This window comes from Stegodyphus dumicola, chromosome 3, assembly GCF_044657685.1.
Source record: "Stegodyphus dumicola isolate Sdum_Otavi_A_Nest chromosome 3, ASM4465768v1".
In the NCBI taxonomy this organism is placed as follows: Eukaryota; Metazoa; Arthropoda; class Arachnida; order Araneae; family Eresidae; genus Stegodyphus; species Stegodyphus dumicola.
Window position 1 is genome coordinate 273224026 of NC_140770.1, and position 27632 is coordinate 273251657.

The 27632-nt window shown below is 33.7% G+C and overlaps 1 protein-coding gene across 1 annotated transcript in view; it reads right to left on the reverse strand.

Moving 5' to 3' along the window:
• Window positions 1-20059, reverse strand: part of LOC118182921 (A disintegrin and metalloproteinase with thrombospondin motifs adt-1-like) — a 62835-nt gene extending 42776 nt beyond the window's left edge. The window contains exons 1-5 of the mRNA XM_085814150.1: window positions 19970-20059; window positions 13577-13660; window positions 13403-13484; window positions 7402-7715; window positions 1590-1761 (exon numbers count right to left, since the gene is read on the reverse strand). Of these exons, the coding sequence (XP_085670276.1) occupies window positions 1590-1761; window positions 7402-7715; window positions 13403-13484; window positions 13577-13642 (634 nt within the window). The 5' untranslated portion in view covers window positions 13643-13660; window positions 19970-20059. The remainder of the gene's footprint in view (window positions 1-1589; window positions 1762-7401; window positions 7716-13402; window positions 13485-13576; window positions 13661-19969) is intronic.
• Window positions 20060-27632: the final 7573 nt, after the last annotated feature.

The following is a 27632-nucleotide window of genomic DNA, read 5'->3' on the forward strand; positions in this document are numbered from 1 at the left end:
GCAAGGTAAAACATTGGACAGATAATTAAAGAGAAACAAGCTTTAGTCATTTCAGCTATACCACCATCCGCCTTTGGAAAACGATCTTGCAGTAAAAACGTGGCCTAAAATGCAAAACCGTTTTAAAAGGAACTGAATTAAATTATCGAATCGTCTTGTGTTTTTTAACATTTTAAATTTTTAATTTATTTTAAATGTTTCTAAAGATTCCAGCTTATTTTATTCTTCAGAAGCTGTCGTCCTTCTTAATAACGAATTCATGGTTACTATAGCTTCGGTTCTTTTGTATCTGTGCTGGAGAAATACTTATTCATATGTAGTTAACTAGTAATGTATTTAAAGATTTCATGTACAAATATCACGTTCAAAAAGAAAAAAAATAATTAAAATAACATTAGAAACGAACAACGTTTCACAATCTGCATTTCAACAAATACGAAGAAAGTATGGTCTGGGAAGAAAGGCGTGTGATATTCGCTTACCATCTGGAACTGAGAGCCTTTTCTTGTTGTTTGGCTTGAAAACGAGATGTAATATTTCTTCTTCGGATTGGCTGCTCTTGTCCTGAGGAAGGCTCAGCTCAAGAATTTCAGCTAAGTCATCTTCAACTTTAACAAATTCAATGATTTCGAAGCGAGGGATGCCAACATTGTGGGGGGGGAAACATTTTTATCTCCAGAGCGCGAGACTGTGTATCGGAAATTCTAAAGATAGGCTCATTTTAAAATTATTTTGCGACATTGCAGTTGAACTGAATTTTATGGTTTAAAGTGCGAAGAACATGATATTTAATAAATAAAAGTAATACACAAAACGTTAAAAAAAAACGCCCCTTTGAAAGTAATGTAAAATCTGAAAGCTTTCAGATTTATTTATTTATTTATTTATTTATTTAATGAAGCTTGATTTTTGCTTAGTTTCAAAGGAGTTCATTTCTTTTCTCTTTCCTTCATTAATATTTCTTTTTTTCATTTCATTTTCAAACTGCATATGACCTGTATGTTCATTGCAAAGATACTTCCTGTCATGATCAATTTATTTTCAACTAAATTTTGTTAAAAAAATTAAGTTATCTTTTGCGTAGTGAAACTTGGAAACTTCGATCAAGCAAGGTAAAACATTGGACAGATAATTAAAGAGAAACAAGCTTTAGTCATTTCAGCTATACCACCATCCGCCTTTGGAAAACGATCTTGCAGTAAAAACGTGGCCTAAAATGCAAAACCGTTTTAAAAGGAACTGAATTAAATTATCGAATCGTCTTGTGTTTTTTAACATTTTAAATTTTTAATTTATTTTAAATGTTTCTAAAGATTCCAGCTTATTTTATTCTTCAGAAGCTGTCGTCCTTCTTAATAACGAATTCATGGTTACTATAGCTACGGTTCTTTTGTATCTGTGCTGGAGAAATACTTATTCATATGTAGTTAACTAGTAATGTATTTAAAGATTTCATGTACAAATATCACGTTCAAAAAGAAAAAAAATAATTAAAATAACATTAGAAACGAACAACGTTTCACAATCTGCATTTCAACAAATACGAAGAAAGTATGGTCTGGGAAGAAAGGCGTGTGATATTCGCTTACCATCTGGAACTGAGAGCCTTTTCTTGTTGTTTGGCTTGAAAACGAGATGTAATATTTCTTCTTCGGATTGGCTGCTCTTGTCCTGAGGAAGGCTCAGTTCAAGAATTTCAGCTAAGTCATCTTCAACAGGTTGAACTTGAACACTGCCATCTGGTAGTAGAAACATGCCCGACTGCAAAAGAGAACAGAAATGGGAACTACTCTGATATGCGCCCTCAAGCCGCCAAATTTCTCGCCAAATATTTTTGGCGAGAAACTTCATGCTGCCATATTACTATCTAAATTTTTTGTCTACATTTCGAACTTTAAGCCTAAAATGTCTCCAAAAACACGGTTTTCGCACATGCAAAAACTACGTTTTGAACACACGATTTAAGCTAAAAATCCGAAACAAAAACAAAAAATTTAGATAGCAAAAACGTAAAGTTTCTAACCAAAAATATTTGACAAGAATCCATGTACAAGCGACATGTTTTAACTTAAAAAAAAAACATCTACGAATGGCACACTGTAGGCAACGAACGAATCTACGAACTACGCACACCTCGCTTTAATAAATTAACATAACAACAATAAATTTCAAAGAATACCATGTACACAGCGTTCTGTTTCAACTTTAAAAAACATCTACGAATTGCACAATCTACACTAAAAACAAATCAAGAAAATAAATTTCAGACAATTCAAAAAACAACAATAAAAACAGAAATTCATACAAAAAACAATGAATATAACATTCTACAAAATAAAAACAATAAAATAAGATGCACTTACCATAATGAAAGCTTCTTTTAAAAGCAGAAATATCTTTCCCCCTATCTTCTCAGATACAGAGCATACAAAGTCCAAAATACATTCGTTAATTAAATTTCGCCAGTCACACAACGTCTGTGAAGAAAACTTCCACGATTTTGCTATATCACATGCCTTCCTACGATTCAAAATTTCGAAAGTAACAATAAAAACTTCCTCCAACGTTAACTTGCTACACAAGAACCAAGATCCAAACCTTAAACTCCGCTGACACCCACATACTTTATTAGCAACAATTTTACTGCAAACCCACACAAGTCTATCAGAAACACCATTTTTCGTCCGAATTCTCATATCAGCTCCGCATTTCGGACACGTCAAACTCCGTTTTAAAAGTCCCGACTCCCACAGAAATTCCAAAAATACACTACGATCCCCATAAATACATCCGTGAACAAAAGACTCGTTAACAACTCCAACATCGTATCTTTCATACTAAATTTACTCTGCACACAATCTAAAATACGCGGCTGAAACCTTCCCACCACGTCTTTCATCGCAACATAGGCCATTTCAAAAACACACGCGACACGAACCAACTAGCAATTAAACTACTCCACCAAAAGATTTTTCAACGTCGACATGGTTGCCATACAACACGCAATCGCGCCAAAAACCAGCGCAAAACACATATCGCCACATTTGGTGAAATTAGGGCGTTTATCAGAGTTGTACCCAGAAAGGAAATCAAAACAGCATTTTCTAAATCCTGTTTGCTTTACAAGAATAGTTAAATTCTACTACATTCTAGTTCTCTTAGGAAGGCTCCACCAGTTGCAGAGTGGTTAAAGCCGCTCAATACTGGGAATTCTACTCCGTTTCGAAACAGTCTGAATGGCTGATTTTCGTAGTTTTTCCCATGTGTAGCGTGAACACGAGTTAGTTTGCCTTAGAAAGCTTCTTATGAAGACATCCCTCCCTCTTAGGCAGGAAGGCCTCGTGTGCTTTGTATATTCAAACAATTTTACGAAAGTTTTAGTCGGTAATTTGGTCATCAGAATTTTCACAGTATAATTTTCAAATTTGTAATTTTTCTTCTATTAGACAGAATCATGTTTTTCTTTGTCAAATAAAAAATTTGGCATAAATTCGGAACTGATTATTTTTCTTGTCCAAATTTTACACCAAAAACCTAATTAATCATTTTCTAATATCAGATTCATCTGCTGTTACCCTCACTGGGAAACAAAAGTCCTTCCCGTAAGTATTTTCTGACTTTTGCAATTTGAGTTTGCAAACAGAACTTGAAGATCCAGAGCTAATAGACTTCAATCCTTTCTGTAAGATTTTGAAATCATGCATATTACCTGAATATTTGTACACGGGATCAGCAACTATGCCCGTATTCTTATCTCATGAATTCAACTGCAGTTTTGCCGAATTTAAAAGAAACTTTGCTCTTTTCTCCACGCTGCACAAAATAACAACGTTCTCTCACTAACTGAATGAAATGACACCATACGTCTCATAATACTTTGAAAGATGGCGATTTTCATGTCATGTATTTCTTTAAAAATGGCCATAACGAAATGGCCATCTTAGTTTCCGTATCTTGCATGGAGCAAGAAGCTGATATGACGTCCCGAAACTCGTATGCTTCCTTAGTTGTTGTCAAAGGTACAATGCGAAAAAAAACACTATATATATTCAATAAAACAGAATAGCAGGTGCATAAGCACTTTTTATTATTATTATTTTAAATGCTCTTTGACTGCGAAAAAAAAGGAGAGTTCTGTATCTCCCGTTCTACTGGGCCGATTGACGAAATTCAACTTGCGTTTTCCATGTCTCCAAAGAGCGACTTAGGAATGTATTAGATTTATATATAGCTTTGTTCTAATATAGGTATTCTCTCACAGAATCGGACTTTTTCTGAAATGCCATGCCAATTTTCTACGACTTAAAAATGATGCCAAACTGCCAATTTTGCAAAAATCGCACGAGTAGTTTTTAAAAAATGAGCTCTCAAAATTTTAGCTCCTCCATGTTAATTGAATTTGGTATATATTCATTAATCTCTTTCTTTTTTATTAAACTTATTTGATTCTTCATTTCACATTTAGAAATTTAGGTTCATTCCAAATAAAATTCTCCCATTTTTCATGATTTATTTTTAAAATTTGTATTTTTAAATAATTTGTATAAATTTTTCGAAAAACATTTTTAATTATAATCTAAAAACTTTTTCCCCATTATCTTAAAGTAGATATATTTCTAAGCATACCTGCAAAAAATTAGGGTTTTTTATTCAAAATTTCCGAAGGTATACGTGAATTTATATATTTACGTGTTTTGAAATTTGGAGTATTTGTTGAAAGCGGAAATAACATCAAATGTGGTTTAGGCACTTTGGTAAAATTATTTGAAAGTAGGAACGAAGTGACTTTTTCCCCACTCATGCGCAATGTAAAAAGGGAAAAGAAAATAGATTGCCAGATATTTAGAAGTTCGCCAAGTAAATTAGTTTTGGCGCAAACTGAAAAACATGCGCCAAGATAAATTTTTGAATTTCTCCGTAAATTTAGCACCAGATTTTACAAAAATTTAATATTTAGACAAGTTGAGTGGTAGAATCGAAATATGCAAAAAAAACGAAAGAAAAAAAAAGAAAAGTTCCAGTTTTGTATCAAAATACTTATATTAGAACAACGCTATGTATAAATATAATATATATCCTATATGCTTTCGAGACATGAAAAAATTTGAATTTCGTCAATTGGCCCAATAGAACGGGACACATGGAACTGTCTTTTTCCCCCCTCGCAGTGTACATGAAAGAGCATTTAAAATACAAAAAAAAAAAAAAAAGTGCTTATTCACCTGCTATTCTATTGTATTGAATATATAGCTTGTTTCTTATGTAAACTATAAATGCTTTTTTGTGTAAAAATAAAATCGTTTGATCAGTTACCAAAATTTCAGGTTCTTAAAACCACTGTATTATACACTTTTCTGATTAATTCTTACACATAAAGGATTACCTGATGCTGAATTGGTATTTAGCTGCATATTTTTCATTTAAAATTTCAGCAGTTTAATTCCTTTGCGAAAAAGAAATTAATTTGAAATTATTATTTAATGTAATTGTCTAACTTATATGGTTTCGTTTAGTTTCATTAACCAGTTATGTTAATTTACTTTTTCCCATTTTCCTGCGAAAATGTAAATTCCTAGCTTGAATGCATTCAAATGAGACAGAACGAAGATAGTATTCAAAGGAAGGCTTCAGCAGCGTGTCCCGCCTGCTGAAGGCCACGTTGCTAATTTGATTCTCTTGTGGGCAGTATTCTGCGGCATTGCATTACTTTTGCCATTAGGCCTGTCAAGCTGACTTTAGATCAGAGCGAACTTGCGCATTTCTCTATGTGTACAGCAGTTGGGCTGACTTAACTACTTAGTTAAGTCAAATCTTCTATTCTATTGTAAAAACGTTGTTTAAGTGCCATTAGCCTAAAGAAGCCACCATTTGTTTACATTTGAAACTCTTGGTAGATTGCTGAATTAAGTCAGTTTCTGTACCAACTTCAGTGTCATTTTGCCAAGTGGAACCAAAAGTAAACCTTCCGTTTTGTGCACTGAGAAATCTGTCTTCCTGCCTGTTGGGCTTATTTTTGCGCAGAAAGTCAAACATAATTGGAAGAATTTTTTTAAATGGTTTTTAACTGCATTTGGAATTTTATGTGTTTCTGTATTTTACAATTCTTAATAAAGATGTTTTGGGCTTTTATGTATTTTGTCCTTAACGCGAAGTGAGAACTGAATTGATTGAATGCGAAATACATCTCTAATGAAATTCGAGAAAATAAGTTTAAATGAAATGCAGCAAAAAAATGTGTATAATTTAATAGGTCGTACAAGGAATTCATGTGGTGCACACATCAGAATTTTTTCCATACTAACGTGAATACAAACCAGTTTCCTTTAAAAGATTTTCATGAAGGCATTCCTCCTGGTAGGCAGATTGCCTTCCGTTGCATTGTCTTAATTAATCATCCAACTAATTTGGCAAATTCAAATAGCACGCCGAATAACGATTGTTGGAGATTAAGGCAACAAGAATAAGTGTTAAGAATATTACTCTGCTCCTCGTTGCCTTAAAAACTCGAATAAACAACTAATTTGTTATTGGTTATTTACTGCTTATTCGAATATTAACTCCAGAATTTTAAAATTCAAACGATAAAAAAAACTAAAACATTTATTTAACCTTATTGCTTACTGATATATAAAGTTGAGTTACCGTTCTAAGCGTCCTCTGCAGTTTGTATAGTCAAAGCTGAAAATTCTATAACAGAAATCTATAACGTTCACTCTATAAAATTACAGGTAAACAGATCACTACCTATTTAATTAGTTAGCTAAACCATAATAAATAACTAAAAGAAAAAAAGATAACTAAACTAAAGAAAATAACGTCATGTCTCTCGAAGTAACTACCATTTAGCGAAAGGTATTGTCCAAGCTAATTCCTGATGTTGACAGAGGAATTAAATGATAAGTGTATGTTCAAACTGGAACAATACTTTCGTTACTATATACTACAGAACCTGAAAGAACAGATGTAAACAGTTGTAAGCGTAGTGAAAAGAAAGGCTAAACAATAGAAAAGAATTACTATGATTTGGGAAAAATTCTTCAAACTTACATTAAAATCAAGTCTGTTCATTAAGAGCTTGTCTGAAAAAGAATATTACAGGGAAAAAAATTTCAATATTTCCGGGAGCAAAACTGCATCTAACTACCATTTAACTACCTTTTAGTATTTTGTCAGAAATTTCAATGCATATGTCTAAAACACGTTTAGTGCAAATGCCTTCCAAAAAAATCTGTCTGTTCGAAAACAATTTTCAAAACCTATCCCTTCCTTTGTAAAAAGTAATAACTCATTAAATTAAGGAAAGAAAACTGCTAAAATTTAATTTGAAATGCGAGTTTTTTAGATTTGTGGGGAAGAAATCCATTTCATGACTCGTAATCCATTTAGAAAGACTATACTTACAAATCCCCTAGCTGCGCAGTTGCTCAAAGCTGCTCCTATGCTTCCATTATATCCCACATAATGACAGACGATTCCAGGCCCTTGAGGAAGCTCTTGTTCTTCATTATCTACAACTTTGATTGCCTTGAAGGATGGTGCAAGTAAAAGATTATTCCTTCGGAGCTGCAACTGGACAGCGTGACCGAAAATGGAATCTGTTTGAATTAGAATGTCTGTGGAAGGTTCTACTTCTGCAGGTTCAGTGGAAGAGCGCTTTTCTATAGGTGCCATGCTGGATCTTCGCATCCGAATGTTCACCAAATTGTATTCTGGAACTGAAAATGATATAAAAATGACTACTTTGACTTTATAACCAAAGTGCTATAGAAAAATGATTTTATTATGTATAAATTAATTTCAGTTAACATTAAGGAACTAAAATTTTCAATGCTACTTAAAAAATAACTCCTAGAATTTTTACAAACTCTTGGCATGATATAAGGTGTAGAAATGGAAAACAATCAGTATGTCATTTCAGAAAAAGTTTCATTTTGGTGTCAAAATATGTACGTTAAAACAATACTGTGGGAGGAAAATCTAAAAGGTAAGGCGATAAGTGTTCTCACGGATGCAATATTGATCCTGCTAAATCGAAGTTCCTGCATGGAGAGCAGAAAATGACCACAAAATTCGAATGCGCCGGGTTTTGCGTCAGCACGACGAAATATAATTGTAAGATGGCTAAGCTAAAGAAAACGAGGTCAAATGTTAAGTTTACAATCCTAATGACATGTCTCGTAAAAAATTTGGTTTGGGTGCTCTGAATTCAATAAAGGCAGATACAAGATGAGCAATTATCTGAATGACTAAGCTTTACACCGCAGGTTTGCCATGTTAAAGATCTGATTCAGGAAGGTCACTGCATTTGACTTCGCGATGTTTCTAAGCACCTCCCAAACAGGCTATCAGAAGATGTGTTCCGTTACGTTCCTAAAGAACTCACAGACGATTACGAAGCCGTTAGTATGCGTTTGTCTCTCATTCACTTAATGCTGTTTAATTTGGAAAACGTTCTCTTCTTGCACCGCATTGTTATAAGGGATGAAACGTGGAGACATCATGTGACACCTCAGACAAAGCCTGTTAACCATATTAAACACCTGTTGTTATGCCCTTTGATAGAATTCTAAACGACTCTATCCGCTGAGAAAGTTAGACAAATATGACGACAGTGGTTTGGAAACATCAGGGCATATTATTGGTTGATTGTCTCAAAAGTAAAGTGACTGTACACAGTGTCAGTTACTGTAGCACACTAGAACAGTTCCGCAAGCATTGTACAAGAAATGACAAGGACAACTCTCAAAAGGCATTGCATTACTGCGCGGCAACATCAAACCACACGCATGCATCAATGCACGTGATTTGTTATGGTGCTACAGCTGGAAGGTACTAGACTTCCTCCCTAGCCCCAGCACTAGTACCTAGTGATCTTTATTTCTTTTTATTTCTTTGTATCTTTAAAGAAATAAGCGATTCACAGCGAAACGGACATTTAGCAAGCTGTCACTGAGTGCGGTGACAGCTTGCTAAATATTTAATCCTTTTATTTTAATGAAAAATCTTTTTTCGCCTGCTAATCCTTTTATTTTAATGAAATTCATCCATATTGCTTCTAAGCCGGCATCGATGCTTTTGTGTACCTTTAGGAGAAATGTTTCAACAAGGATGGTGAGTATGTTGAAAAGATATTCACTAGTGCCTCAATGCTGCGTATCCCTATAACTGTTTGAAGAAAATATAGCCCGTTTCAAACATCTTTGTACCAGCCAATGCGTAGGTGGTCAGAGCGGTAAGCATCTTTGTGCCAGAGGTCGGCGCTAGTCCAGGCTATCATTGTCTCCGATTTTCCTTCAAGTTGTATGTGGATTAGTATGACTTTAAAATGAACAAAATGAAGTTTGAATTGAGTTCAAATGGGGAGGTAAGGTGCTTATTATTATGTGTGTTTACTATTGTGTGTGCAATGCAGCATCAAAAGTTAATACTCGAACAAGACATTTTTATGCGTATGACACGTAAAAACAGATTCCTGTAGAGATGTGAGTGGCCAATTCATAACAAAAAAACTCTGGCATTCTGGTTCCTCGTAAGTATACTGTCAGAAATCTTATTGTTAGATTAAAGGAAACTGAGTCATTTAACGACAAAATACGTAAAGGAAAAAGAAAAGAGTTTTAATGGAAGAGAAAATTGTTGAAATTGGAATCACTACAGCGTATTTCAACGAAATCTCTACGCTGTGTCTCCCAGGAAACAGATGTTTCGAAAGTCTCCTCCTACAGGGCTATTAAATTATTCCATTTGAAGCCCCAAAAAATGTGCGTAGTCCAAGAACCGCGAGACAACGTTAAATCATGTGAATTTTTGCACTTTGGGTTTTGCATAATATTTCTAATAATACAGTTGATCAACATTTAATATTTTTTGGACATGGCTTAGTTTAATTTGCATGATTATGTGTGTGCACAAAACTAAATGACAGTGCAGAAAATCCCCGACTCATTCATGAGATTCCCTTGCATGACCAAAACGTTGGTATGTAGTGTGCTGCAACTTCAAGACGAATAATAGGGCCCATAGTTTTTCAGGATATTGTAAATTTAGACAGATAACTCGCACTATTTTTGAACAATTGATCTATAATGAGAGACAATATGCATACAATATTCTGCCACATTCCATATTTCCAATAATTCTTTGCATAATTATAAGAGAGGTGTCTGACAATAGAATCATTTCGAAGGTTTTATGGCTTCTACGTTCCCTAGATCTGAGCGTATGTGACTATTTTCTGTGGAAAACCCTAAATAATACAATCTGTTGAAACAAGCTTCACACTATTGATGAACACAAAGACAAAATTCAAACAAATTCAAAACATTTTGGAAAAAGAGCTTTTGCGTTCGAATGCTGATTTTATGAAAAGATGCCAGCAATGCCTGCAAGTAAATAGTGTTGATATGCAAATAGTGATGGACTGCCGCCAATAGCGCGATAAACATTATGAACTAGAAACCCTGCAAATGAGTTAATTTTGTAACTCGGTTTTTCTTCACTTACTTTTTGTCACTCCTTTAGGAAAGGACAATGATATGATACTCTCTATAGTATACCTACCGAGGCCGTCTTTGTGTTGGCTGGGCTGCCTCCTCTCTCTCAATTTTATACGAATTTTATTATGAGAAATTTTTATTTAGAACTGGACGAGTGGAATTGAAAATGTATGAAGACTATTTAATTACAAAGAATGTTTTTGAAAATTTTAATATTCATTTAATACATCCTTCGAATAGATTTGGTTTTGTTTTTGATAAAAGTAATCCAACTGTTGATGTGTTTGATATTTATACAGATGGTTCTGGGGTCGGAGGGAGCATAGGGGCTGCCTTTGTTGTTTTTTACTATGGAACTGAGGTGGATTATAGAATGTTTAAGCTGAATATATATAATTCAGTTTTCCAGCAGAAAGTGAAGCGTTCAAACAAGCCTTATTATGGATTAAAAATACCTTGTTTATACCCACGTCTGTAAATATTTACACTGACTGCCTGTCACTTCTCCATGCGCTCTCCCGCCCAGACAATTTCAATCCATTAATTGTCGAAATTAAGAGTCATTTAGAAACTTTGAGTTCATATTTAAATATTAAGCTACATTGGGTTAAAGCCCATATAGGCTTTATTGGTAATGAGAGGACCGACAGCCTGGCCAAGCAGGCGGTCTCACACGTCAGTGCAATGGATATTGAAGTAACAGGTTCGAAGAGAATTGCAATTCGAAGTATGAAAAAATTTTACTTTAACAAATGGGAAATACAGTGGTTCTCTTCACCTAAAAACAAAGGATTTATGGAACTAATTAAAATCACAAATAAAATGAAATGTATGAACAATATTGATGCTAATCAGGTTTTAACTGAACATGGTAGGCTTCCGTTCTATTTCAACCGATTTAATCTGCAGGAAAATAAATTATGTAATAGTTGTCAGGTTGATGGTGATGCTAGGCATTTCGTGGTTGATTGTAGTTTAACAGTCCCTATTAGACAGATTTTTAACATTACTGATTTTAATGTAAGTGTCATTACTTTTAAAGTTTTTAAATCATATTCTATTGCTCTAATGAAGTTTATCAATGAAAATAGGGCGCTAGTCGGAATCTTCTGTTAAAATTGAATTTTGTATTTATATGAGTTTTAGATATCCTTGGTGTTCTATGTTGTGAATTTGTGTTTACGGACTTTTTTGTTTGTTTGTTGGTCTGTAATTTTGTGTTAGATGTGCTTATTTATTTTTGATTTAGTATTTTTGTTTGTTGTTTGGGGGTGGCTGGGTTCCTGGCTGCCCTCGTTTGTGGAGATACGGGGCCCCTTCTTTTGAGCTATGGGGACACTCGTGTCCAGGTGGGCTGAAGGTAGCCTCCAATTCTAACAATTCTTACTCTCTATTGTATAACTCTCTTCTTCAATATGTATTTGTGATATTAACAAATCTTAATCTATTTTCATTGTGTAAACAAAAATGTGTTATGTGATCTTGCAATTTCCGACTAAACTAATTTCCGACTTTGCAACCGTTTTTCGGATTACAAGTTAATTAGCTATCATCTCGCTTGAAACTGCGCTGGATACAAGGTAAGAGAAATGAATTTGCTTTCTACTTTTATTAATTTGTTGTGAAATTTCGAGGCTATAAAAATGTTTTACAACAAAAGATTTTGAGACTGAATTGAAAAGATCATAGCTTAATTAAATAATAATAAAGAAAAATACTGTAAAAGCTAAACTGTAGTTTCATATCAAAAAAGAAAATAATTTTTTTCGACGATACAAAAATGTTGAATTCAAGTCAAATGTACATTGAAAAACTCAATTCCAGCAATTACTGAACATGGAAATTCAAAATGCAAATACTACTAATAAAGGAGGATCTTTACTATGTAATCCAAGATGTTCCTCCAAGCCCTATTACAGAACAATGGAGTAAACGGGATCGGCAAAGTCGCGCGATGATAAATTTATTTATCGAAGACAGCCAAATAATTCATATTAAACATAAAACTACTGCAAAAGCCCCCTGGGAAAAACTCAGGCAGGTACACAAAAGATCTAATCTTTCAAGTAAACTATTTCTTTTGTGAAATCTTTACAGTCTGAAGCTTAAGGAACATGGAAATGTGCAAACACATATAAATACATTACTGGAGTTAGTCGATAAACTCAAAATATAAAAGACGAACACGTTTCGGCACTTTTGCTTTGTTCATTGCCTAGTTCTTACGATACGCTCATTACGGCTCTTGAAGCCAAAGCAGAATCGGAACTGAATCCAGAATTCTTAAAAGGGAAATATAGCCAACATATACGCCAATGGAAACAAATTACTACAAACCTAAAAGCTGAAGATGATCTTCTAGAGGATAATACAGAATATAGACAAGCAGTAAGGGCATTATTATATATTGCAACAATCAGCAGACGAGATATAGCATGCGCAGTCAATCTACTGAGTCAAAGAAACGAAAAACCTCGGAACGTAGATTGGAATGCTGTCAAGAAATTCATTCAATACTTGCATACAACTAAAGATTTTAAGTTGCTCTTTAACAAAATTCAAGAATCTATACTAACAACATATTCAGATGCAGATTAGGCAAATGAGAGAACAACAAGAAAATCCATCAGCGGATACATATTCAAAGTAGAAAATAACTGCATTTCATGGAGCAGCAAAAGGCAAAACTGCATTGCACTATCTTCAACTGAAGTAGAATATATTGCAGCAGCTAATACAGCACAAGAAGAAAAATGGCTGTTAAATTTTCTTAAAGATTTAGGACTAAAACAACGCACATTTTCAAAATTTTGAATTCCAATATATTTGATTTCAAACTAAATTTTTTATTCCCTTCAAATAAAAAGCTATAAATTCAACCTTGTTCGTTATTCAATGAACCTTACCTTTCTCATGTTCATCTACAGAGAAATATTTCTTTAGTTGGCTTTTGTTCAGGCGTGTGTGAAAATCAGGTTGTGGCTGTGGCTAGAAAGAAAAACAAAATTGGCATTACTATTAAAATGGTAAATATTTTAAAATTTAAGTACAGTGAATCAGAATGAATGAAAAAAACTTACGAAACTGTTTGCAAGGATTATGTGACTAAATAAAAAAAGAGGAATGAAGAATGCCGAATATGCCATTTTACACCTCCTTGAAATCTGAAAAGTTAACAAATATCTTTGTTACAGCAAATAAAAATATTTTAATTATTTATGCTAAATTTTCAGGGAAGACAATTTTTAAAATTCAATAATTCAGTCTTTCAGTATTTTGATTACTTAGACATTAAAGATTTTTTTGGAAGCAGGCAACATGAAAAATGAGCAAGCGCCTTCGCCGGGTATCGAACCACGGACCTCTGGAATACTGGCCCAGCGCGCAGAACCACTACACCACGAAGGCACGCTAGGAAGGCGAGACTATTACCTTATAACTTAATTTACCAGTACCGGTGTAATTCAGTTTAAGAGAACGGTAAAATGATGATTTCATCTTTTCCTGTTTGAAAGGAAATTTAGTGCGTGATATTGTTTACTAGCTTAAGTATTCGGCATTGCCTGAGCTTTGCAGAGTGAAGAGGCTTCATTTAGGCAAATGAGAGTACATTTTTTTCGAAATCTCAGCTAGACAGAGATTGTTCTCTTCCTTTGGTTCAATATGAATTGTACAAAATTTTACAGAGCTCGAATAAAATTATGGAACAGTGTAGAGCTAACTGACGCGATGTAATCGTTTTAATATGAAATGATACTTCTTTGGTTAATGGTCATGCATTTTTACTTCCTCCTACGAAGCAAAGGAATCACTGTAATCGGAAAAAAATCGAGTATCCTATTTCAGCCGAAATATCCATTTCGGCAGCTAACGAATCCATTTGGACAATTTCATTGCATGACAACTGTACGTACGAAAAGAAAAAAAAAAAAAAAAAACTTTTTTTTTTCCAAAACAGTTTGTAAAATAAATTTAAAATAGATTCATAAGAGATTTTTCGTAAAGTCTGTGCATACGCATGTACGCATGTATCTATGTATGTGTGTATCGCGCATAACTCAAAAACGACCCTCCGTAGAATTTCGCATATGAAATTGCTATAACATCTAGTTGTGCGCCTCTTTTTTTATTCCAATCTGTAATACGAGACCTATATATTATGTATATGTAATGAAAACACATGTAGAGAAGTACTTATGTAAGAACACTAAGACATAAAAACGCAGAAGTACCGATTGTAAAGCACGTACTGAAAAAAATAAAAATATCATTAGAAAATTCTTGCATGAAGAACATGTTGTCCAGTTTTTTCTTATTTTTATTCACATCACATACAAAAACATATTAGACTAAAAACTCCAATCGCAATTAATCCGTGAAACAGAAAATAAACACCCTTTTAGTTCGGGCGCCAGTGTAGGTATTTGTTTGGAAGCAGGCAAGATGAAAAATTAGCAACGCCTTCGCCGGGAACTGAACCACGGACCTTTGAAATACCGGTCTAGCGTGTAGAACCACTACACCACGAAGGCACGCTAGGAAGGCGGGAGAAATAGCTTATAATGGGATTCCCAAATCAGTAATTCAGTGAGTTTAGATTTTGACGATAGTATAATAGGGTGTTTTTCATCCGTAGCTAAAGGAGTTTCCTCAAGCCTTCCTGTCACTCGCAATACATCTTCATAATCTAAAAATGAGTTTAAGCATAACAACTTAGAGTCTTTTTTTAAATGCTTGCCATTCTTCAAACAATTAATTTCCTCAGCGAAGTCCCTTTGAACAGCTTTTACCCAAAACTGTTTAGCACGATTATATTCTTCAGTAGTAAGAGGACCCATTGTCATAGTTTTCCTCGTAAGAACATCAACAAACCGCAATATCCAAAGAAATCGCCTTCAGTAGTTTGCGTAAGCAACTAACCTTATTAACATCAATTATCGGTTTGGAAACAATTGCGGAAATAATTATACCAGAAGCTTTATATTCAGCTTCAATCTCCGGGTCTATTGAGTCATATTCAAATCTCTTCGACTGGGGCCAAGTATTCTCCGGATACATTAACCATTTTCGGCCCTGCCGCCACATTTTTTTCAAGTTCTAAATCTTTACTAGTTATCCTCTTGTTAACAAGTCCGTAGTATTATCTTTGCCTATACAGTGTCTCTCCACTGGGATCTGTAGATCCCAGTGGTCTTGAATTTCTAATACTCTGTTTGAAAGGAATTGCTTCCATTTACATGCCGTGCTTTTATCCAGTGTAGCACAATTGTTGAATCACTCCACAGAATAATCTTTTCTAAATTTCTAAAAAAGATTTTTACACTATTTAGTTAATCTTGCTTCAATTACTGCACCCATTAATTCTAGTTGGGGCAACGTCATTTTTTTAATTGGCGCAACTCGTGATTTGGAAATTATGATGCTAGTTTCAGAAGTGCCATACGATGTCTTGTACCTAAAGTATGCAACCGCTCCAAAAGCTTTTAATGAAGCATCAAAGAATATATGGATCTGTAAATCTTCTTCTCCCTTCAGATTTGTGCCGGGAAAATAATGTTGAGGAATTTTCAAATTTTGAAGTTCTTTAATTTCATTACACCATGCTTGCCATTTTTCTTTAATTTCTCCGGGAAACACCTAACGGTGGATCAAATATTTTTGCGGCTGTGTGTAGTACGTTTCTTTTAGTACATTCCTTAATATCCAACATGGATCCAACAATGACCTTAAGTCTAGACTTAATGTGTCTTCAATAGCATTCCAACTGAGTCCTAAAACTGTTAAATGTAAATCGGAATATTCATTTGTTTCGATTTATGAATTAGAATTCTTCCATAAATCTTTCAGTTCTTTAGAATTAGTGTCAAATTTTTTCATATTCATGTTTGTGTCCTTTAAAATCAAAACAGCATCACAAGATAAGTCATAAGCTTCTTGAACAGTAGAAGTTTCATGAAAAAGATCATCCACATAAATAGAACTATTCAAGATTTCATATGCGAGAGGGTGTGTATTCTTGTAAGCATTAATATGAGTTTTAATCGGGGCAGCCAAAATGTAATGAGAATAAGTGACACCAAATCAATGTCTATTAAAATGATACATGGTTATGGGTTGGGTTTTGTACAAGTTTTTATAATACAGGAAACATAAATAATTTCGGCCATCTCTCGTGACTTGAATTTGAAGGAATGCCCGTTCAGTATCTCCACACAGTCCAATTTTATGTTCTCTAAATTTCAAAATGATATCGAAAACTATTACAACTTCCTTGTATACTACTGGCATCATAAACTACCGTAGTTTCTCCATGTGAGCTTTTATCTATGTGGGTATATTTCTGTGTAGGCTTTTTTTTTTTTTTTTTTTTTTTTTTTTTTTTTCTGTGAGTATTTATACCTGTGAACATTATTCTGTGAGCATTTTTCCTGTGGGTTTTTTTCCTAGAACCATCTCGCATAACTCAAAAAGCATTAGTATATGAGACTGCTATAGCATCTAGTTACTCACCTCCTTTTTTTTTTTTTTTTTTTTTTTTTTTTTTTTTTTTTATTTTATTACAGCCCACCAGCGGCCGAGCGGTAAAGTCGTTGAACATTAGGTAGTTCGGTCAGAGGTTCGAATTCCGCAAACAAGCTACCTGCATGGGCATTTTCGGGATTTTTCCCATGTGTTGCATGCATACGAGCCAGTTTCCCTTAAAAAGTCCTCAACGACGTCATATCTCGAGTCGTTTGCCGCAATCTAATGAACCAAACCAAACTTTCTTATTGTAATCGGCAACAGAAGAAGTGTATGTATATATTCACCTCACTTACATGGTTTAAAAGTTCTTAGCCGGCCTTTATTTTCGTAATCTTTGGTCGTAATCATATACTTCCAATTAAAGAAGTGTTTTAAATGCCTCAAATATTCGCGTTTTGGCAATTTCAAATTAAAAAAAAAAATAATAATAATAATTTTCGAAAAATAACGAAATCGAACTCTTAATGCAATCTCCCGGTTCTTATATTTGGGAAAGTTTTATACACGAGATGATAAAATAAAATCATAATAAGTTCGACTCCCGCACAATAAAAGTTGACCGGAATATTTAATTTCAAAATTAGCAAAGATTCCTGTCATTTTCAACTTGCCTCGTTGAATCTGTTAATAAAGTCAGAATCATTCGAGGAAATAAGTTTCAATGAAGTGCAGCAAAAAATGTGTATAATTTAATAAACCGTACAAGGAAGCTATGTGGTATTTACATCAGAATTTTTGAATAATAATTAAAGTAATATAGTAACTAAGCTGAGATAACACCATTTCAAATATATTTGAATCTTTTGCTATTAATATAGTCATTGAAATTATAGTTGCAAATTTTAATTTTTTCAATATTATCAGTACACTGACTGTTCTGTTGTGAAACTGCTGAGGCGGGCGATAGATTCTGTTTCGGTTTATTTAATTATGGCAAAGCACTCAAGAGATATCTACCTTAGATGAGAGATGCCTTCGTGGAGGACGTGCTAAGGGAAGCTGGCTCTTATACACCTTACAAATGGGAAAAACCGCGAAAACGCCTTTGCAGCTAGCCCGTTCGCCGGGATTCTAAGTGAGGACCGAACTACCAGTATTCAGCTGCTAGTGGGCCGGCCAGGTGATATAAAAGGTACACAGCTGCACAATATTTAATTCGTCATAAATGCTGTTATTTCTTATATACCATGGAGCGTTTGAGTTTGAATCAGAATTTCATTAAGTTCGCAAAAAATATAAATTAAATTAAAAAACAAATTAAAAAGCAAAAATTGTACTTTTTGCTTTATAGCCTTTTTGCTTAAAATCGCCTTTTTGCTTAAAATCGCCTTTTTGTACAGTAGAAGGAACATATTTACAGACAAATACATACATACATACATATACGCATACATACAAATGCTTCTTTATTTAACAGCAGAAAGAAGACAAAGCTTTTAAATATTCCATTTTTAAAGACAAAAGGATCGTATTTTAAAGCCTATTCAGCGACGCCAAATTCCGTTTAAAATATTTCAGCCATTTCCAAAAAGCAGAAACAAGTAGAGACATAAAAAAAGGGAAAAGCATGCATATATGCACACATACATACATACATACGTACATACATACATACAGTCATACATACGCATATTCAATCATACATTCATACGAATTCTTCTTTATTTTACAACAGAAGTTAAAATTCCTTTAAACCTATGTTATGTTAGAAAAGGTGTGTATTGGTGTATTTTAATTATGGCAAAGCACACGAGGGCTATCTGCCTAAGGGGAGGGATGCCTTTCGTGGAGGACTTTCTAAGGGAAACTGGCTCGTATACACGTTACACATGGGGAAAACCACGAAAACGCCCATGCAGCCAGCCCGTTCGCGGGATTCGAACCTCGGACCGAACTACCAGTGTTCAGCGACTTTACCGCTCGGCCGCTGGTGGGCCCTGTTAGAAAAGGAGAAGGGGAAAAATATGTGTGACATGGACGTACTCAGTTGATCAATGTTTGTTAATATTTGCCAAAGTTTAACAAGTTTCGAACTGATTTAATTTGTTAACTTTACTGCTCGATATCGCACAAAATTCGGGACAAGGTTTACAATATGCTGTAAAATAAAACAACCAAATAATAGATCCACTTTCGTTTAATCTTTATTTAATATTATTTATTTATTATTTAATGTTGTTTAATCTTATCTCTAATTATCAATTAATGTTATAGTTTCAACATGCATATACTACTTTAAAGGTGGGTTTATTCTTTACATTTTAATTTGTAGAGTCATAAGGTTATTTTGAAGCAGGTGACATAAAAAATAAGCAAATGCCCTCGCCGGGACTCGAACCTGGACCTCTCGAATACGTGCCGGATGTGCTACCCGTTATACCACGAAGGCAGGCTGGAGAGAGGGAGAAAATATGTTATTTACTCCCCCTTTAAAGGGCAACTAGGGATTAGGGAACCCGATCGCCAAATCCCGGTGTAAAAGAATCATTATCCAACACATTTTTAAAGGCGCCACTATAGAGTCATTAGGTTTTCTCAATGTCAGGAAACTGAAGAAATGAGCTATGCCCTCCCCGGGTCTCGAACCTGGATCTTTCGAATACGCGCCGGCTGTGCTAATCGTTACACCACGAAGGCGTGCTGGAAGGAGGGAGAAAATACCTCATAAATTCTCCTAATTCTCATTCCCATGTAATTCACACCGTCTTTTATGCGAATGCGAGTTTTATGCATTCGTTTATTCGATTCGTTAGAGAATGGAAGGTTTATCAGTCTTTAAGTTTTTAATATTCCTTTTTTTAAATTAATAGGATCCTATTTTATAAGCAATTTAGCGAAATCAAATTCTTTTTAACGTGTTTCATCCATTTCTAAAGAGGAAAAACTGGTGGAGATATAAGAAAGGGACAAAAGCACAGGAGATTTTGGAACACAAACTAATTACTTACCCCGTTATTCAAACTGTGTGAGTGAAATTGGAGGACGGCACACGTGCTGGCACTGAGCAGGTGAGCTTAGAGCAAAAAATCTGAGAATCCCTCCTTAATATACAACACTTATCTTCTAAGGCGCGGCCCAGTAAGGACACATGCGGGCTGCATCTCATCTGTCTTGTGGTTTCAAGCCCCTTTCTCATTATCACCACCATGCTTCGGTCCTGGCCTGAGAGACAGCTAGAAATAATAGTGCAACACAAAACAAAAGGTCTCAAATGTCAAAGATCCTAAGATCATTCACTTTTTTTGACAACGAGTCGCTTAAAATAGTTGTTATAAAAAAGAAAACTGTACATAATTATTTTAATACGTACAGCTAATGTAATGTCGCAGATCCAACTAGTAATTAATAATAACTGAAATGAATCAGCATTTATTGCTGTTCAATCGCTTCGTCTGTTAATTAATAACACGATGAATTTGGAAGTAAAATTAAATAATATTACACTCCTTGCTGGGGAAAAAAACCGCCATCGCGTGGAAGTTAAAAATATTTTAGTTCTGGCAGTGGCGATACTTTTGTTAAATTTTTGTTGTTATTACTTCATATTTCAAGTCTCTAAGTTTATTGATTTACATTTGAAAGATAAGTATATTGCTTTTTATCAAGTGGCAACACAATTCTTTTACCTCGCTGAGTTTTGTAGTTAAACTTGAAACAAAACTTTCTTTGCCAAGTGGCAATATAAAGTTTTTAAATTGCTAAGTTTTTATTCAAAAACTCAAATTCACTCAAAATAGGAAATAAATCAAAAACAAGTTCTCAATTGGGGCTTCGAGGTGTACATATTCAGCTGGAATATTTACGTATGTGTAAAGATCGCCAATTATAAATAAAGGAAACAGAGTTATGCTTTTCCGGAATGGCAGCATCAGAATAAGAAGATGTTCTAAATATCTTATATAAAAATTTACTACGAGTTTTTTATTATTAAGATAGAGGAGTTACATGTTCGCGTTTCAAAAGACTAAATAAAATTTATTTATATATTATCAAATATGGTTTTTTTCACTTACAAGAAACGAGTTTTCACCTTATTGAAATAAAATGCGCGCAGCTGAAATCTCATCTCAATATGAAATGAATCATACTAGAAAGAAGAACGTTTTGCTCCTGTGTTTTCAAAATTACATGGCTCTAGGCACCGCCGTTTCCCCACAGTGCGTGGAACATACATACACACATGCATACGTACATTCATACAATAAAAATTCTTCATTATTTAATAACGCAGATAAGCGAGAATGTATGAATTTGAGGCATGTGTTTCTGAGTACCATTGCGTACTATTATCAGATCTTCAAAGTATTCCTGAAATAAAGTACAGTGTCTCACAAAAGTGATGGGACACTTGTGCTTTACAAAAGGAAACTGTAGTAAAATAAATTAAGAAAACATGTAAAAATTTTTGTGGGTATGTTTCATACTTAAATTTAGTAACAATTAATACATAACATACATTTCCTCAAAATATTAAAATATTAATTTAATAAAAATATAATTGTTTAGAACGCAGCAAAAAAATGGCTCACATAAGTGATGGGACACTTACTTTTCCATCAAATACTTATCCAAAAATTTTACTTTTTAAAAGGTTTTATTATTTTGTTGGACTTCCTTTTACTTTTAAAACATGATTTAATCCTCTTGGAATGGATTTGTCCTGGTAGAATTTAAAATCGTTATGAAGGTTCAATTTTCGTGCTGAAGATTTTAAAGTTTGATTTAAAATGTCAATATACTTGTACTGATCCATTATACTGTCAATAAAAACAAGATTACCAACTCCAGCGGACGACATACACCCCCATACCATAACTCCCCCTCCACCATGTTTTACTGTTGGCACCAAGTTCTGTTTACGAAATTCTTCCCTGGGTTTTCTGCACATCAAGATTCTACCGTCAGAACCAAATATATTAAATTTACTCTCATCAGCAAATATAACTTCATTCCAGTAATCAGAATTCTTATTTATGTTGGATTTTGCGAAAGCCAGTCTGAGTTTTCTATTCTTCTCACTCACGAAGAATTTTTTCTCGGCTGCTCTACCGTGATATCCAGCAGATCGAATTACTCTTCTAATAGTCTCAGGATTAACAATTACTCCCTATAATGGTTGTAAATCAGCAGCAACTTTAGGAGCACTCATTCTTGGATTTTATATATATATATATATATATATATTTCGAACGATAATTCGCTTTATTCCATTGGATAGCTTTTGATGGTCGGCCAGGTCTTCTTTTATCCTGAATCATATGATTCTTTTTATATCGTTTAATGATCTTGAAAACAGTTGAATGACTCAAGTTAACTGTTTCAGCAGTTTTTCGCATAGATTTTCCACGTTCAATATGAAAATTAATAACTAATTTTCGAACTTCAGGTAAAGTTTCTTTTCGTTTAGCATTCATGGCTGCACAGAGCTAAAAAACACAAAAATTCCAAAACAAACTGGAGAGAAATACTGCAGACGGTTTTATAAATTATTGCCAATTGCTTTTGAGTAAAAATAAAAACCCCAAAATATATTTTTATTGTAGTACGAAGTAGTATCTAATGGTGTCCCATCATTTATGTGAGCCATTTTTTGCTCCGTTCTAAACAATTGTATTTTTATTAAATTAATATTTTAATATTTTGAGAAAATGTATGTTATGTAATAATTGCTACTAAATTTAAGTATGAAACACACCCACAAAAAATGTTTACATGTTTTTTTTTTAATTTATTTTATTATAGTTTCCTTTTGTAAAGCACAAGTGTCCCATCACTTTTGTGAGGCACTGTATATATATATATATTAAACTACAGCTCTAACATAGTATTTTAATGATAATGTTGTTGCCACTGGAAAGTAAAGGTTGTCGACCGACCTTCGCTTTCTTTGATCTGTGCCTATTATATGTTCTACAGAAAATGCATTAATTGCCTTAGATTGACTAAGCGCAGAAAATTGTGGGGGTTTATAATGAAAATAGTATTCGGAAATTAAATGTTAGTTTTGAAGAACTCTCTTAGCTAACTTTTAGCAAACTTTTGTGATGACCATTTTATTGTTGTAGCATATGAAACAGCTTTCTTATTGTTTATTTGAAAGAGCCTCTTGTTAAAAATGTTTTATTCACTTTTATTCCTTTCTTCATTTACTTATTTATCGTTCGTCATCTGCGAAGTAGTATATTAAACGAAACGGACGTATGACGTGGATGTATATGACTGACATATATGTATTCCTTAAGATATTATAATTCCATACGCTTCAAAAATTTAATGTTATATTAAGATTTCAAAAAGAGGAAACTTCGAAAATTAAAAGAAACAGAAAAAGAGGAGGGGTTATTATTATTATTATTATTTTTATTTCCCAGTACGAGTTTCTCTGAGGCCCTGAACCGGATAAGTTAGACCGGTTTCAACTGGTTTAAGCTGGTTCAAACCGGTCCAAACCAGTCTAACTTGTTCAAATTGATTCAAAACGGTTCAAGCTAGTTCAAATCGGATTAATCCGGTTTGGTCCGGTTCAAACCGGATTGAACCGGTCTAAACTGGTTTAATCCGTTTTAGACCGGTTTGAACCATTTGAAGCCGGTTTGAATCGGTTCAAACCGGTTTAAAAGACGCCCTTTTGGTCGTGATATAAAATCTGAAAGCTTTCAGAATTTTTTTTTAATTTCTCATTTTTTTTTTATTTTTTCTAAGGTCCGAGAAAGTTTCAGCCGGTTTGTTAGGTTGGACATCATGTTTCTTGAAACAAAATAGGAGTGACTGAAACGTATATAAGAGAGAACATCATCATAGTCTCCTCGTACGATAAGACAGTACAATCTTCAACTCAGATTTCTGGGGATCATTCAACAGGATATGTTTACTACACACAATATGTTTTCCCCAACATCAAGGTAAAAATTCAACGTCTCTTGGAATGCTGTTGAGATTTTCTAAAATGAGTTCCGTGAGATACTTGCAGTGAGAGGTATGAGGATTATACATGGAAAAGGAAAACCCATTTTATTTTCTGAAGACCATTCAAGAACCTTTTTCCTCTTTTTTATGTAGGAAAAAAAAAAGAGAAAAGGGGTAGTTCATTTATGAATTGATGTACTAAAGGACATCATTCATTAAAGTTCATTTATCCATAAAGTTCATTCACCATCCATAATTCATCATTTATTCATCATTCGTTGAAATCATTCGTAAATGAAAGTTCATCATTCATAAATGAATAAAAAGTTTTTTTATTATTATTATTATTATTATTATTATTATTATTATTATTATTATTATTATTATTATTATTATTATTATTTATTTCTTAGTGAGATTTTTTCTGAGGCTTAAGACAATTTCAACCGCTCGATGGATAGGACAGCATGATCCCTAGAACGGGGTGAACTGTTATCTTAATGTAATTGTTTTAAAATTTTTCTCTCACGCTCGAGAAAGTTTCAATCGAGTTCAACCAAACTCCTGTTATCTCACCTTGGATCTCCTTCATGATCTTATATATGATCTCATCTTTTTCATTCTTTCTGAGAGAGAACTTCAACGAAACACATACAGCATCTTCTGTTACCATATGATATCTCCGATTTAATCTACTTCATGTCTTTTTTTCTCTCTGAGCCCTGAGAAAAGATTGAGAGAGACTATAAACTCTGTTAACTGATCTCAAAAGTAGAGAAAGGTTTGCTCGAGCTCACTTTATCTACAATTTGGTCTCCTTCTTTCGAGTAATATTTTTCTGGCTGTGAGAGTTTTACTTTCATTGAGAGATGTCCCTCTTAGGATTTATCTCCCCTCTTCTCTATTTAGAGGGAAAAGAAAAGGGAAAACATATACGCATATATGAATGGAATTGTTTCTTTCATCGTCTATTCTATAGAGTACCTCTTATAAATAATTTTGAAAAACTCAATATAAGATGAAATCGTTTGTTTTTCTCAATTATGAAGATTTTGACTGGGTTGAAAATAGTCTCGACGATCTTCTACCTCATAACACTTTACCAAAAGGAAGGGAAGTTACTATTTTGAAAGAACTTGTTTATGTAACGAATGATCAGGCGAAAGGAATCATCTATGCATAACCGCCTATAACCTTTACGGAATTATCGCATGCGATTCAACAACATTTGAAGCTTGACTCTTTTTACCTTTAGTTAGCATGGCTTTTCGTGAAACGAAAGTCGTTTTCCATGCCAGTCGTTGAAAACCTTTCTCGTTTCGTTGACTGCAGGATACAAAACAATTTACTACCCAATTAGTAGTAGGTCGGTGTTCTATTTAATTTTTTTCGTCGCTCCGCTTATGTGCACTTCGAATCGAACCCCTTACCTTTGTGGAGAATTACGTATATTTTTGGAAGCAGGAAAGATGTAAAATAGCAATTGCCTTCGCCGGGAATTGAACCACGGACCTCGGGATACCGGCCCAGAGTGCAGAATCAATACACCACGAACGGTCGCTAGGAAAATAGGAGAAGTACCTTATACCTTCACCACTTTTATCCGACTTGTTTACATAGTTCCGTTTTACGTCAAACGAAGTACTGTGCTTTTCAAGAAGTTATGGTTTATTTTCATCATCTCCAAGAAATACGTAAAAGAATCTCCTCCAATTTTCTCATTAAACCGTTAAGTAGAGAAAAATTGATGAGGAAGACCACCCCACATAACTTGATTATGTTATAGGTAATTTTTCGTACTTCTTGGGTTGAAGAGGTTAATTTTCTATTGATTTTTAGTTTGTGGTACGCTGGTATGATTTAATATTTAATTTACTGTGTAAGGATCCTAAGTTTTACTAACGTTTATTTTGTTTTAAATCTTTACTATCACTTCTTATTTTCTATTTCCGGCCAGAATTAAAAGCTTTAACATATTTATGCAAATTTGTCTTGCTAACGCCAAGTACTTAAGTTGTGGTTTTTTGCCAAGCAAGAGAGAGGAAAGAGTTATTGCAAGCCGCTTGCCATAGTAGTTTTACTCGGTTGCTGGTTGCCTTCAAGGCCAGAGGTTTAGTCCTCTTGATAATTTTAAACGTATCGTAGTTTTAGCAGCTCTCTGTACTACATACGGATTTTGTTAAATAACGGCCAATCTTAAAGCTAGGCACTTGTATATTAATCCAAAGTTAGTTTTAGTTAGAGTTTTTAGTTAGTATTTTAATTTTAATTTAGGTCATGTTCTTATTCCATCACCTCAAAAAGAAAAAAAAATTGCTGGTAATGATTTCAATCTTTTTTATTCTATCTAATGTAATAGTTATTCATTCTTTGTAGTTATGACAGTTTATTTCAAAAATCCCTCCCTAAAATATATTAAAGTTTTTTCCGTTATAATATGCATCTGTTTCCCTCTCTCACTTTCTACGGTGCTGGTATTCAAAATACAATACCATGAATGAAGGATCCAATAATCTTAAAATCTTACTATTAGATGACTTAGCATAGACTGCAAAAGGAATATGCATATAATTAATATTGCAGTGTATACACATATCACGTACTCCAGTAATGCTATGCAGAAAGACTAAAAAAGAAAGAACTATAGGTTGTTTTAATTACTGGAATTGTATATTTTGCCAGTGCTTCTTTATGTGGGAAGTTTCAGCATGGCACAACATTCTTTTCAGACAAATCTCATTTTTGCCTTACCATTACGATAGTCTTATCTTAGTCTGGTGACATTTTAATAAGAGATATCATGACCCTTGCATTAGGAATTATCCTATCAGTCTATTACTAATGGTTATAGTTTAGGGTACCATTAGCACTGTTACTTATGCCTAATATGCTACATTACAGGCACCCTCAGCAGCAATCACTACATCTTAAAATTTTGCGCCCTGTTGTCTTCCCTCCCTTTCAAGGATAGCCTGCTGCTGAGTTTCAATATGATCACAATATTCAACAGTTTTTCATTGCCTATTAGGTCATTCTTCTGCCTTGCCGCAAAAAAGAAAAAAAAAAAAAAGCACAAAGGTAAAATTACAACAAAAATCTTAAATACCTTTAAGGCCACACAAAAATGCAAAATGTTTATAGTCTGACAAGATTGATGACAGAATATTTAAATTTAAAAGTAGCTCATCAAGAAGAATTTATTAGGTCAAAAAAAATTCAGAGCATCATTGTAACAAACACTGATTGAAAATGTATACACAGTGTAATATTAGCATGCAAGCATATACTTGTGAATGTATTGACCTTAGTATTCAAAATAATTTGTGCAAACACATTCTTTCAGCAGTAATGTACAACAGAAGAGAAACAGGTTATTCTGGAGCAATCATTAACTTCTGAAAAGAAGGAGTACAAAATTTAAAAAAAACACACATAAACTTCACTTCTGAGAAATCAACTATCATAATTTTTTTTAATCACTAGTAAATGAATTCCAAAAATTGGGCAATGAAAATAAAAATTTGCTGACTACATTAACAGACAAAATATTTCAACAAATCATGCAACATTTAAATGCTGTTAAAAAATTATTACAGTTGTTAGAAAATTGCAACACAATAAATCAAAAAAATATATATGCACTAAATTTTAATCTACAAGTAAAAAGATTATTCCACAAAAAATATTTTTCTCAACAAAAATTTG